This window comes from Anoplolepis gracilipes, chromosome 8 (assembly GCF_047496725.1).
Source record: "Anoplolepis gracilipes chromosome 8, ASM4749672v1, whole genome shotgun sequence".
Lineage (NCBI taxonomy): Eukaryota > Metazoa > Arthropoda > Insecta > Hymenoptera > Formicidae > Anoplolepis > Anoplolepis gracilipes.
In genome coordinates, this window is record NC_132977.1 from 4,174,741 (window position 1) to 4,186,338 (window position 11,598).

The following is an 11,598-nucleotide window of genomic DNA, read 5'->3' on the forward strand; positions in this document are numbered from 1 at the left end:
AAGCATTTTCTTACGCAACTGCAGGAAAATCAACGTTCGGAATTTTAAGTCGCTCAAAATAGCGTGATAAAAATAACACTGGAAAAAAAACTACTAACAGTATCTTTTATATAAACACTTTTTTGTAAAGTAATATATTTATGTTTTATATTAAAGATTATATTTAAAGAAGTACACAGAGAGAACGATTTGTTTGAATCATTTGTTTGGATTTATTTATTTTATTCAAACAACATTGTGTAATATGAAACATTATCTTTATTAACTGAAAAAAGTACTATTTCGTTAAATTAAACAATATTATATAATACATGTTTTAAAAATCCAACAATCTTATTAATTTCTTGAAATAAATAGCTTTTTTCGACTATTTCAAGCATAAATTTTATTAAATCTAAAGAAATTATTCTCTCTGTGTATTTATATTGAATAATTAAACTAATATAAATAATATTAACATACATATACATGTGTGTGTAATATAATTTAAAAAACAATATTCAAAACATTGTTTAAGAAAAAGTAATCAGAGAGAGAGAGAGAGAGAGAGAGAGAGAGAGAGAGAGAGAGAGAAGATTGGTACAAGTAATTTATTGACATACAGTAACGAGTATAATAAAGCGTCTATTTAAATTACTTTAATATGGTTATCTTAACATAATGACGAGATAATTAACAAGATTTAGATATCTATTAGATCTTTCCACGACATATGATTCAAATACCACACAATGTTTTGATGTAATATGGTGATTATAGCGTGGCAAGTGGAGCTAATTACACGCGACTCATATAGCTACCTGCTTTTTTGCCGGCACCGCTCGCAGTGTCATTGACTTGATGACACCATTCATCAGGATCATTAATGTTGCGTCATAATTAGTCGATTCAGGCGATAACGATCGGTGGTTTAAGAGCATTGAACGACATGCCTACAAGCATAAGCTAATCGCGTGCGTGCAAACGCGAGCTTTGATCGATTCGATACATCACAAATATAGCTTACGAATCAATAACCCTTCAATTTTGCAAGTAAATTATTATATTTTGAGAAACAAATTCTTATTTTATGCGGAAAATCGTACCGTTTGCTTTATACCCGATAAAATATATCGATGCGATTGATGCTTGTTTATCTAGATAAAGACAACCGAATCTCTTCGAGCTCGCATTGTGAAACGCTTTAAGAAATATAGATCGGTTCGACATGCAACGTTTCAATTTTTTTCCCAAGATTCCCAAGGAGACTGTTATTTATTAACGTGCGGAAATAAACGCGCAATTCATTCGCGTTAATGGTATCTGGTGCATGCATAACTGATCGGTAAAATCCGCGCAATGAGCAGCGGTTTAATATTAGGCGCTGATCTGCGCGTCCGTGTATTCTGTTGCGTAATTGGTGCGGGAAGAGCGAAATTTTTATAACAATTATTACGGCCGGTTTAACTGCAGAAACGCGAAAATTTCGCAACCGCGTACGATTAGCCCCCTTAGGTGCGGCGCGTTATATAAATGGCTTTTAAATACTGCGAGATATACAGAAATGCGCATACTGCGATTACGGAGCATATCGCTCAGATTTATTTCCATGTAAATCAGCGGCAAATAATGACGTCATAAATCAACGGCAAAGAGTGTCTTGTAATCGATCGTTTCTAAAAAAACTAATCGCCATTAACTCTCAGTTCTCAACTCTCGGTCCTAGTTGCACCCATATCTCGACATTCTCAATCAAAAGGTTTATACATTAGACGGTGTTGCAATATATGAATATTGCTAGAGATTATGGTGCAAATAATCCGGTGCAACTTTAATGCGACAAAAATTATATTAATTTGTACATTAACACAATATATATATATATATATATATATATAAATCACAAAGGTAGAATAAATAAGCTAATTAACATTTTCTACCTGGAAAAAGCTGAAATAAAGAAAGACATTAGTACAAGATATATCTCTTTACTAAATTTATGTTTATTATATTTATGTGCTGGCAATAAACGATGAGCGTTTTACAAAAGCAGGGATTAACGAGCGGAATAACTATAAAGTTTAGCGCATAAATTTAATAAAAGCTAGTGCGTTAGATTGAGATCGTATTCCGCATTGAACCTCGGCTCGCTTCATGACAATATATCTTCATTCCGATCATTGATCATGGCAGAATAAGGTCTTGATAAAACGCAAAGTCTCTCCGCCGCGGAAATGCAGCGTGGGAATTTCTAATTGCGATCGATCTAGGTACGATGGTTCTTCGTCGAACGTCGCGAGGATGCATAATATAATCTCTATTTAATATCGCCACTTTTTGCGGGATGAGATTTTCCCTTCCACGATTTGTTCGTTTAGTAACGCTTTTCCCGCCACTCGAAGCAGCGATTGCCTCTCAATAAAATCGGCGATTGCTCGTCGAGGCTTGATTCACGAGAATCATGCCTCGTGATAATTTCGCGTTATCGCTAATGCGACGATACCACCGTGATTAACGTGCTATCGCTATGTTCGTCCTCCCTTTCCAGCCTCTTAAATACCGCTACTGAACCTGTTCTCTTATCATCACCCGCGCGGAGGATACGCTTATGATTCTATCGATGAAACGAGAAATTTCCCTCCACATTCTAATGCCCCCTATCTTAATTAGGCAATTCAGAAAATAGGAATTTGTTGATTGTATCATCCTAACGTTTGAGGAATTCTGAATATCTACGGCTCTCTTTCGATTGAGATAAATCGTTCTTCTGAATTAATATGGAAAAATTATTTAGAAAATTCATGCGCGATGAAACATACTCTATCAATACGAGATTATTTTGTTGTTGAAGAATTAATTTTGCATCATATCAAGAAATAATTTTATAATTACTAAAAGAATTTAATAAAATAAACAATAAACAAAAAAATTACGAATTACTTTCTTAAATATAAATAAAAAAGCTTCTTATGATGCAAGAATTCTTGCAAAACAAAAGAGATAAATCTATAAAAACAGATTAATCCTTTCAATAAATACAGAAAAATGATTTTTTAAAAAGATTTATCAATGCAATCAAATATAATCAATTTAAATAAAATAAATTAATTGATATTTTAATAATACGAAAGAAAGAGAAATATGAACCGCATAAATGAGAGCTCTCTCTCTCTCTCCTCCTTTCTTTCTCTACAGGATCTATTATTAATTCGCAAATCCCTCGTAAAGATTCAGATTCAGGGACTTGCTGCGATTTACCCGGTGAATTATGCAGTCAAGTTGCCACTCGCGCTGATATTTAAAGGCAGCCAGACCGCGGACAGATTTACGCATAATTCCAGCGTGTAATTCTGCGCTTTTAACGGACCAGCGGTCGAGCCGTACGTCACTCTTCACAATCCGCCGTGTCTGTAAATGCCTTCTAATCTAATGATCTTACGTCGCGATCTAGTTTGTGTCGAAATGGCGTTAATTTTCTCTAATAAATATTTTTTAAATATTTCACTCTCCGATAAGATCGTTAATTAACGAGCGGCAAAACACAGCACTTTGAAGTTACTTGCTGAATTTAATATTTCGCTGATTTAATAAAGTAAAAATATTTTTCTTTTCCAGGAGAATACAACTCTTCATATTTTTTTTTAAATGCTTCCGATTCAAGAAAAATTATCCAGCACATTTACATCTCTAAACTTATTATTTTCAATTTAAATTACTGATAAGATATATATAATAAATAGTAAAATAGAGGTTGTAAAAAAATTAATGCATTTTTATTTTAATTTTTATATTTATCTACTCTTATTAAAAATAAATTATATCATTTGTTTATTGCAAAAAAAATAAAAAGATAATTTAAGCGACAACACATTTACTCAAACATTTTAGTGTTTCTCTTTGATTATAATAATGATTAAATTTTGATAATTATTAATCGAAAAAGATGAAAATAATATAATTTCTGATGTAACCTTTCGTTCAAGGGCTACGAAACTAAAAAAATTTTCACTTTTATCTTGTATTTCTCTACCGAGTGTTGCCCCGAGTGACAAATAAATTGCATCATTGCGTCATCGGGAATACGATGAAATTGGCAAAACCTTTCGCGGACAGCAAAATGCGCACATATACAATTTCCGTTTCAGGAGATAATATCAGCCCTTCCGGACCGATGCATTGGATCACAATCGATCTATGAACCGAGACCCGTATTATTTGGAAAATTACGGCCTGATTCAAGATCCGGTTCATATTTTACAATGATGACGTATTGTTACGAGTTACGGCCTAGAGTGCGGAAGCCTTCCAGCAACTGTGCAATTTCTTGTCACGACGGTGTAATACCTGTACTTGATTTTTATTCCGATTCTGATTAGCGGACAATTATCTAGTTAGCTGCATGTCTCGCAATTTCTAGCAGACATGAATTAAAGATTTATGCAATATTTATAATAACATTCTAAATATTTACCATAGTATTATGAGATAATGAGTTTAGTGAGAGCTCATAAATCATAAAATAACATCCAGAGATATTATTTAATATCTAGAAATAAATTTAATATCGATAAAGTCTGGCATGTTAATTATTCTTAATTTTATATCAGCTAAATAAATAATATACTTTATTAAAGCTTAGACTTGCGACATAAAATAACGTACTTCATAAAAAAAAGTTATTTTATCACGTTTATCTTTATATTAGTATATTTAGTAAAAATTAATTAAACACATGGTGTTATAAATATTTGTATTATAGACATTGAAATTATGATCATTCTGTGTAAGAGAGAGAGAGAAAGAGAGAGAGAGAGAGAGAGAGAGAGAGAGAGAGAGAGAGAGAGAGAGAGAGAGAGAGAGAGAGAGAGAGAGAGAGAGAGAGAGCAAGAACGGTATTTACAAGTAAAAAGAAATGTTACAGGCGTACTTTGCAATGATTTAAATCTCATTTTATACATTATTATAGATACATAATACTATTAACTTTAATAAATATACAAATTACATAGAAAATTAGTAAAAAAAAAAAAATTACTCGAAAACCGCAAACTTAAGCGTGCCAAGAATTTATGTTTATATTAAAAATGTACTTATCTATTTATTCCGTAATAAAGATCGTAACTCCATTTTTGTAAACCACTTTATACATTCTTTTTGACAAACTCGTCAGCCATCACAATATCTCGCTGAAGGATTTTCACTGCCTCGTCGATCAGATTTTGCTCGAACTTTGTGACTGTACCATATCCGAGATTCCTGTGAATGCCACGTGGTCCAAGTAGTAATTCGTTGCAGAAGAAACGCGCGTTGGTCACCGTCGATTCCACGTAAGCGGAAATGATCACATGCGGCTCATGATGAATGGCGCGGCACAATTGATGAACAAAGTACAACGTCGCTGATGCCATTGAAAACGTAGACCCACCTGCTCCCTTTTTTGCCTAAGTCATTAATATACTTATCTGAATAGTTGTATGACGGGTAATAAATTTGATTTTGGAGAAACATATAACATGAATTTTACATTAATGATGTACAAGATAAAAAAAGTTGTATACTTATATGTATATAACGTAAATATATTATTTTTCATTTATTTATAAAATAATTATTTATAAAATAATTTTGTCTCTTACTTGAACGACTCTTTTTCCAGCGTCTCGCACAAGCTGGACTAAAGTTCTGGTTTCTTCCTCCGTCAGAGGAACATTCGGTCTCGCTTTAGAAAATAAAGGAACTGTGGTATTATCCGCGTGGCCACCCACGACAGGAACATAAGTCTTTCTCGGTTCCTGTCCAATGGCCTCGGCGTAGAAATGCTCCGCTCGCATCTGGTCGATCTGACAGACGCCGAAGAGCCTTTCAGGCCGATAAACTCCACGTTTCTTTAAGACTCCCGCCGCAACTGGTACCAATGAGTCCAAAGGGTTCGTCACTATGGCTATCAGAGCTTCAGGACATCTGTCTGCGCAGATATTGATTATGTCTCTGCAGATTGCAGCGTTCTCCTATAGCGATTGATGTAAGTATATGTGAATAAAATCTTCATAGGAGGTTATCATCTTAAATTAAAGTTAATATTTTAAAGCCTTTATTAATTCAATAAAGATTAATATATGTAATAATAATATATAAATGTAATAGTAAGTCACGCTGTCATTATTTTAAAAAAAAGTTTTTAATTAGAACAATATTATTTAGCACCCAACATTAACATAACTCTTTATTACATACGCGATTAAATATAGACTGAATAAAAAAAATAAGAAAAAATATTTTTTTAGTTGTAAAAAAGTAGCACTCCAACATCACGTATTGTTTAGTTACCTCCAGCTAATATTCAGTATCTTTTAAATGATTGGTTTTTAAATGATTGGTTTAATTTAATAAATTCAAGAAAATTATAACAGATTTCAAACAATTTTATTATAACAAAATACGTAAAAAATGTAATAGGTTAATTATTCGCTATAATTACCGTAAACAGTTGTCTTCTTCGCGTGCCAGGTCTTCTGGCCGCTCCTGCTGTCACGACGACTAAATCGGCGTTTTCCAAGCCCAAGGGCAGCCTATCTATACCTTTAAATCCTCGAACAAGCAATCTCGTAGGTATATGATTTAGCTCTTCTACGATTCCCTCGGGATCGCTTCGATTGCAAAGTCGAAGCTCGGTAAGACCACCCGGATATGTCTTCAACAAATGTGCCAAAGACTTGCCGACTCCACCAAGACCAACGATAGCGACTCGACATCTTCTGATGTACTTCAATTCCTCGCGCTCTTTCATAGGATGCTCGTTTTTCATACGATTAAAAGCCATACACCTCCGCTCATCGATTTTCTGAAGGGATTTACGTATCAGCCTGATGGTACTGTACATTTTGCAACTAGAAGAACGAAGCAAATTCCTATTATGAAATGTATGACAGACATATCTATGCATACACATTACTTATATAAGCCCACATATTGCATAAAGAATATTTATTTATTTATTTTCTTAGTAAATTGTTAATGTTAGAATATATTAGTATGTATAAATAAAAGATATAATTGCGAAAAGTATATTAAGAATAAAATTGAAATAGGTTAATATTCTTTCCACATAAAATATGGAAATTATGAAAAAATATGAAAAATTGCATTATACAAAATTTTTGTAGAATTAGAATAAATGATATCAAAGTAAGTAAAAAAATATATTTACAATGAAACTAAATAATTACTACCATTTTTTTTCTTCTTGAGAGTATGGGACAAATTACCAACGATCGAAAATGTGGATGATTGCTTTAGCCGCAATGTAAGTCGTTGTATAGTAAATGCATAATCATTGTATAGTAAAATTATACTCTAAATGGTAACAAAATTTTGAATAAACATAATTATAAAAGCCGTCAAATACTATTAATTTATTATATTTTTCCGTAACATATTGCTCCTATGTTCGCGATTATCTAAAAATCGATACTTTTCTATCATTACATATTACGTATTTAGAGAACTTCAAGGTTCTTAATATATCGTATTAGCGTGTTACAAACTCTATTCTTCGTATAATTTCTCTTACATATAAAATAGAACGTAATACTTAATTTCAATAATTACTATTACAATAGTATTTATAAAGAATAAAAATGGGACTCAATTGCGTGAGGCCCGTCGATCCTTTGTGTGCTATGATTCCAAGAAGCAACAAGCTCGATGTTTCAACAATTATAGAATCAAGATTACCGATTATTTTCTTAATTGGAGGTCCAGGAGCAGGAAAATGTTTGTTATCTTCTTATATTTACGATACTCAATAATAGACATTTTTAAAATTATCAATTTTTTTTCCATTGTTTATAAATTCTTCTAGTTATTGAAGATATTACGCAACAGAAAAAAAGAATTCGCCAAATTTATAGAATATTATCTAATTTCTGTCACAATTTTAATGAAATTCTTGTATATTATTACAATAATTATGTAATAATAATATTTTTTCATATATATATAAACAAATAATAATAATTATACATTTTTAATTGTATAATTAGATTTATTATTTAATAATAATTTATTTAATAGTATTTAATATTAAATAATAATTTATTATTTAATAATAATTCAGGAACAATTTTTCTTCCTGCAGCAACACAGTGTATACGAATAGGAGAGCATTATGGTTTTTGCACTATTATAACCAGAGACTTATTGCGTAATGAAATAGCCACCGGTTCACAGAAAGGTGTTATCCTGGCATATCTGATATCCGACGGTAAACTAGTTCCCGCAGATGTCATGGTGGAACTCATCAAAGCAAAGATGCTGAGCACCTTTAATAACTCGAGGGGTTTTTTGGTGAGCGGATTTCCCCGAGACAAAGCACAGTGTAAATACTTTAACGATCATGTGCGGCCGCCGGATCTCGTCCTGTACCTGTACGTCAGAGACTCGCTGCTGATGGACAGGATCTCAGCCAGAACCATCACCGCCACCGAACGACAGACCCGTAAGTTCGATGAATATGTGCAGCGAATCAAGGACGAAGGCAAAATGATCAAATCAGTTCTAAGGTTGTATAAAAAACAACTAGTGGTCATCAACGGCGAGAACGACGAAACGGAAGTTTTCGCGGATATTTGCAAGGCGATCGATAATGTCCTGAAAAACTTTCCGAGTACGTCTGTCAAAACGGCCGATTAAAACCTGTTCGTATATATTGTGTTAAACTAGCGATACTCGAATTCAGTGTCGATTATCACATGTAAAATATAATTAATAGAGTTAATATAATATAATATAATTAATAGAGATTCATACAGACTCTTGAATTGCAAAAGCTGTGTTTTGTACGTGCTATGTTAGTATTAAAATAATTATTATATAATTATTAAAATAATCATTATATGTGTATATATACGTGCAGAAATTATAATTATTAATAAATATATTATGACAAAAAAAACGACAGGATGTAAAAATAGAGACAAATAACCTTAATATTATTATCTATGTACGTGATTAATTGATCACCAAATTTATTTCTGGAAAGCTATTTACTTTTAAATGTCGAGCTGTTTCAATATACAATAAGTACCAACGCTCGGAATGTGAACAAGGGTGGAAACGCTAAGGGTGAACAACGGTAACGATGTAATGAAAAACCGTTGGTTTTTATTCGCCACCGATAAATTATCATTATATGGTATGTATACAGAATGTGAAACATTCGAAACTAACGCATTGACAACTTATATCTCTTATAATATATATATATATAAATATATTAAATTATAAAAATTTTTGCAAAAACTTTATGTGATATTTATATCTATGCCTATACGTTTTCACATTTATATACATATTTCAATATAAAATTATTATTTTGGTATTGCATTATTTTTTTATAAATCGACTTTATTATCAAAAGTTTGTTAAAAATGATTATATTGAATTTATATTTCGATGAAAAAAAGCTTCTAACAATATAACATTTTTATAAAAATCATTGCAATTTTATCGTTTCCTTTAAATGCGACGGATGAACCTCTTTGCTGTTAAATATCATTATTATATCGAAGGTCATAATTTTTTTATTCAGCAGAATCTTGGCGTATAATATCTCACGTTACGTGGGTATCTGTGCTAAAAAAGGTTCTTTTTTCTGAGAACTCATGTAGAGCGACACACATCCGTCTTTATCATACATGCATGAAAATAACGCTCATCTAAGGAACATTGCACAAAGACGCGCTAAGAAAGCACAGGCGTGTAAATTTGCGGGGTGATGCTTGAGATGTGCACACCGATCCGAGCATCCCCTTTGAGGTATTCATTGAGGGAGGAAGAGCAACTTCCTCTTCGCTGCTCGTTCTACTTTCTAGCGTGTGGCATTAAACGAGACGAACGCGAGTTTGATAGATGTCCCGCAAATACTCAGTTTCTAAGAAATTGATCATACACGTATTGAAATAATCGTATTAAGGTGTATTTTCAAAAACTTTAATTATTATGATAAGAATTATACGAAATAATATAATTAAATTTATTTCAAATATGTATGTCGCAAAAATCTGTAAACATTTCAATTTTACTAAAATTTGTGTAACATAAACTCACTCACAATATAAAATCAAATTAAATCTACACAAAATCACGTATTTTGTTTTAAGAAACAGTGTCAAGTTTTATATTTTTTTTTCTTGAAAATGTATCATAATAAATAGAACAAAAAATTCATACGTAAACTGATAAAACAAGGAATCAATAAGCTGAATAAGCTGAATAAAGTTTAAATATTTTGTTGATAACACATGAATTGAAAATTAATTTTGAATCCAATTTAAAATCAAATATTTCACGATGAGATGTCTAAAATTGAAAATCGGAAGTACTACAAGTACTATAAGTTTGAATCTAATTAAAATTTAATAATTTTTATCATGTGTTTGTAAAGCGTCCATTCATTCACCATACTTAAGCCGTAATATATTAGTCTATATAAAAAGAGATGCAGATATAAGTTTATCGTAAACACGTATCTTTATATAATGCAAACATTTCCTGTACAACATATTCGAATGATTGATCAGCGTCACCGTACCATTTCTACCCCCGTACACACCCCAAATCCACCCTGCCGTCCCATAACGCGCATTCCCATGTACTAGAACGAGCACGGGCGCACACCCCTTCTCCCTCCCTCCCCCGCTACTCATCCCCGACTTTCCACGCGGCTTTGTATCCCGAATTGCGATTGTCTGCGTGTACCCACGCACACCATCATGTCGACGACAAGTAACTCGACGGTTGTGTGTTTGCATCCCCCATCGCCCCAAGCCAACCCTGCAGCGCGGGTGGATGGGTGGTTGGCTGCGTTTATGAGGCCGCGAGCCCGAAATTGAAAGGCATCCAGTCTTACGCGGGGGGAAGAGAGCGCATGGGGAGGGAGGGTTGGTGCCGCGGGAGGGGGGGGGGACGCGCAGCAGTCACTGACAAGCGAAAGAGCGTATCAGAGGGTAATCCTATTGGTGGACGCCGGCGTCGCGACGTCCCGACATCATTGGTCCATCTGAGATCCACGGGGCGTGGCGACGCCGGTTTAGTAGGGGAGGAAGGGGTTGTTGCATCCCTGGCAACGATTACCAGAAGGCAACCGGGGTACGGCAGAAATCCAGCATGGCGGCGACCCGGCAACAACCCCTTAAGCGCCGCCGGGCTCTCACCCACTGCCACAACCACCACAACGATGTCCGGCGTCGGTCGTTACCGATTACTCGCGCTCACTTTCTCGTGGATCTCGCTCGATTTGTTCGGGGGATCGCTTCAGGAATCGAAAGTTTGATCACGATCGATTAATCGCACCGCTAACGACTCCTTTTGAATGTTGATTCTTTGGCGACGACGACTGGGAAAATTGTATCACCTGAGATTTTCTCTTCATAGAAATATAGCAAGGGGAAAATGCTATTCATTTTTAGAAACTGAGAACTTTGACAAATTGATTTGTTTATATTTTTTTCAATATTAATAAGATATGTTATAAATAAAATGTGTAAATATACGTGATATTCTGTAATAATTATATATTTCTTATATAATAACTCAATATTTTGCCTTAGTAAATTATTA

General features: G+C 33.5%; 2 protein-coding genes across 2 annotated transcripts; one reads left to right on the forward strand and one right to left on the reverse strand.

Moving 5' to 3' along the window:
• Nucleotides 1-5,045: 5,045 nt before the first annotated feature.
• On the reverse strand, nt 5,046-6,859 carry LOC140668611 (malate dehydrogenase-like). The gene is made up of 3 exons (XM_072897782.1): nt 6,458-6,859; nt 5,616-5,987; nt 5,046-5,420 (listed from the first exon to the last, which is right to left on the reverse strand). Exons 1-3 carry the CDS (start codon nt 6,857-6,859, stop codon nt 5,121-5,123), a joined length of 1,074 nt encoding a protein of 357 aa, XP_072753883.1. The 3' UTR covers nt 5,046-5,120.
• A 757-nt stretch (nt 6,860-7,616) lies between these two features.
• LOC140668806 (adenylate kinase isoenzyme 1) lies at nt 7,617-8,670 on the forward strand. The gene is made up of 2 exons (XM_072898120.1): nt 7,617-7,752; nt 8,117-8,670. Exons 1-2 carry the CDS (start codon nt 7,617-7,619, stop codon nt 8,668-8,670), a joined length of 690 nt encoding a protein of 229 aa, XP_072754221.1.
• The last annotated feature ends 2,928 nt before the right edge of the window (nt 8,671-11,598 follow it).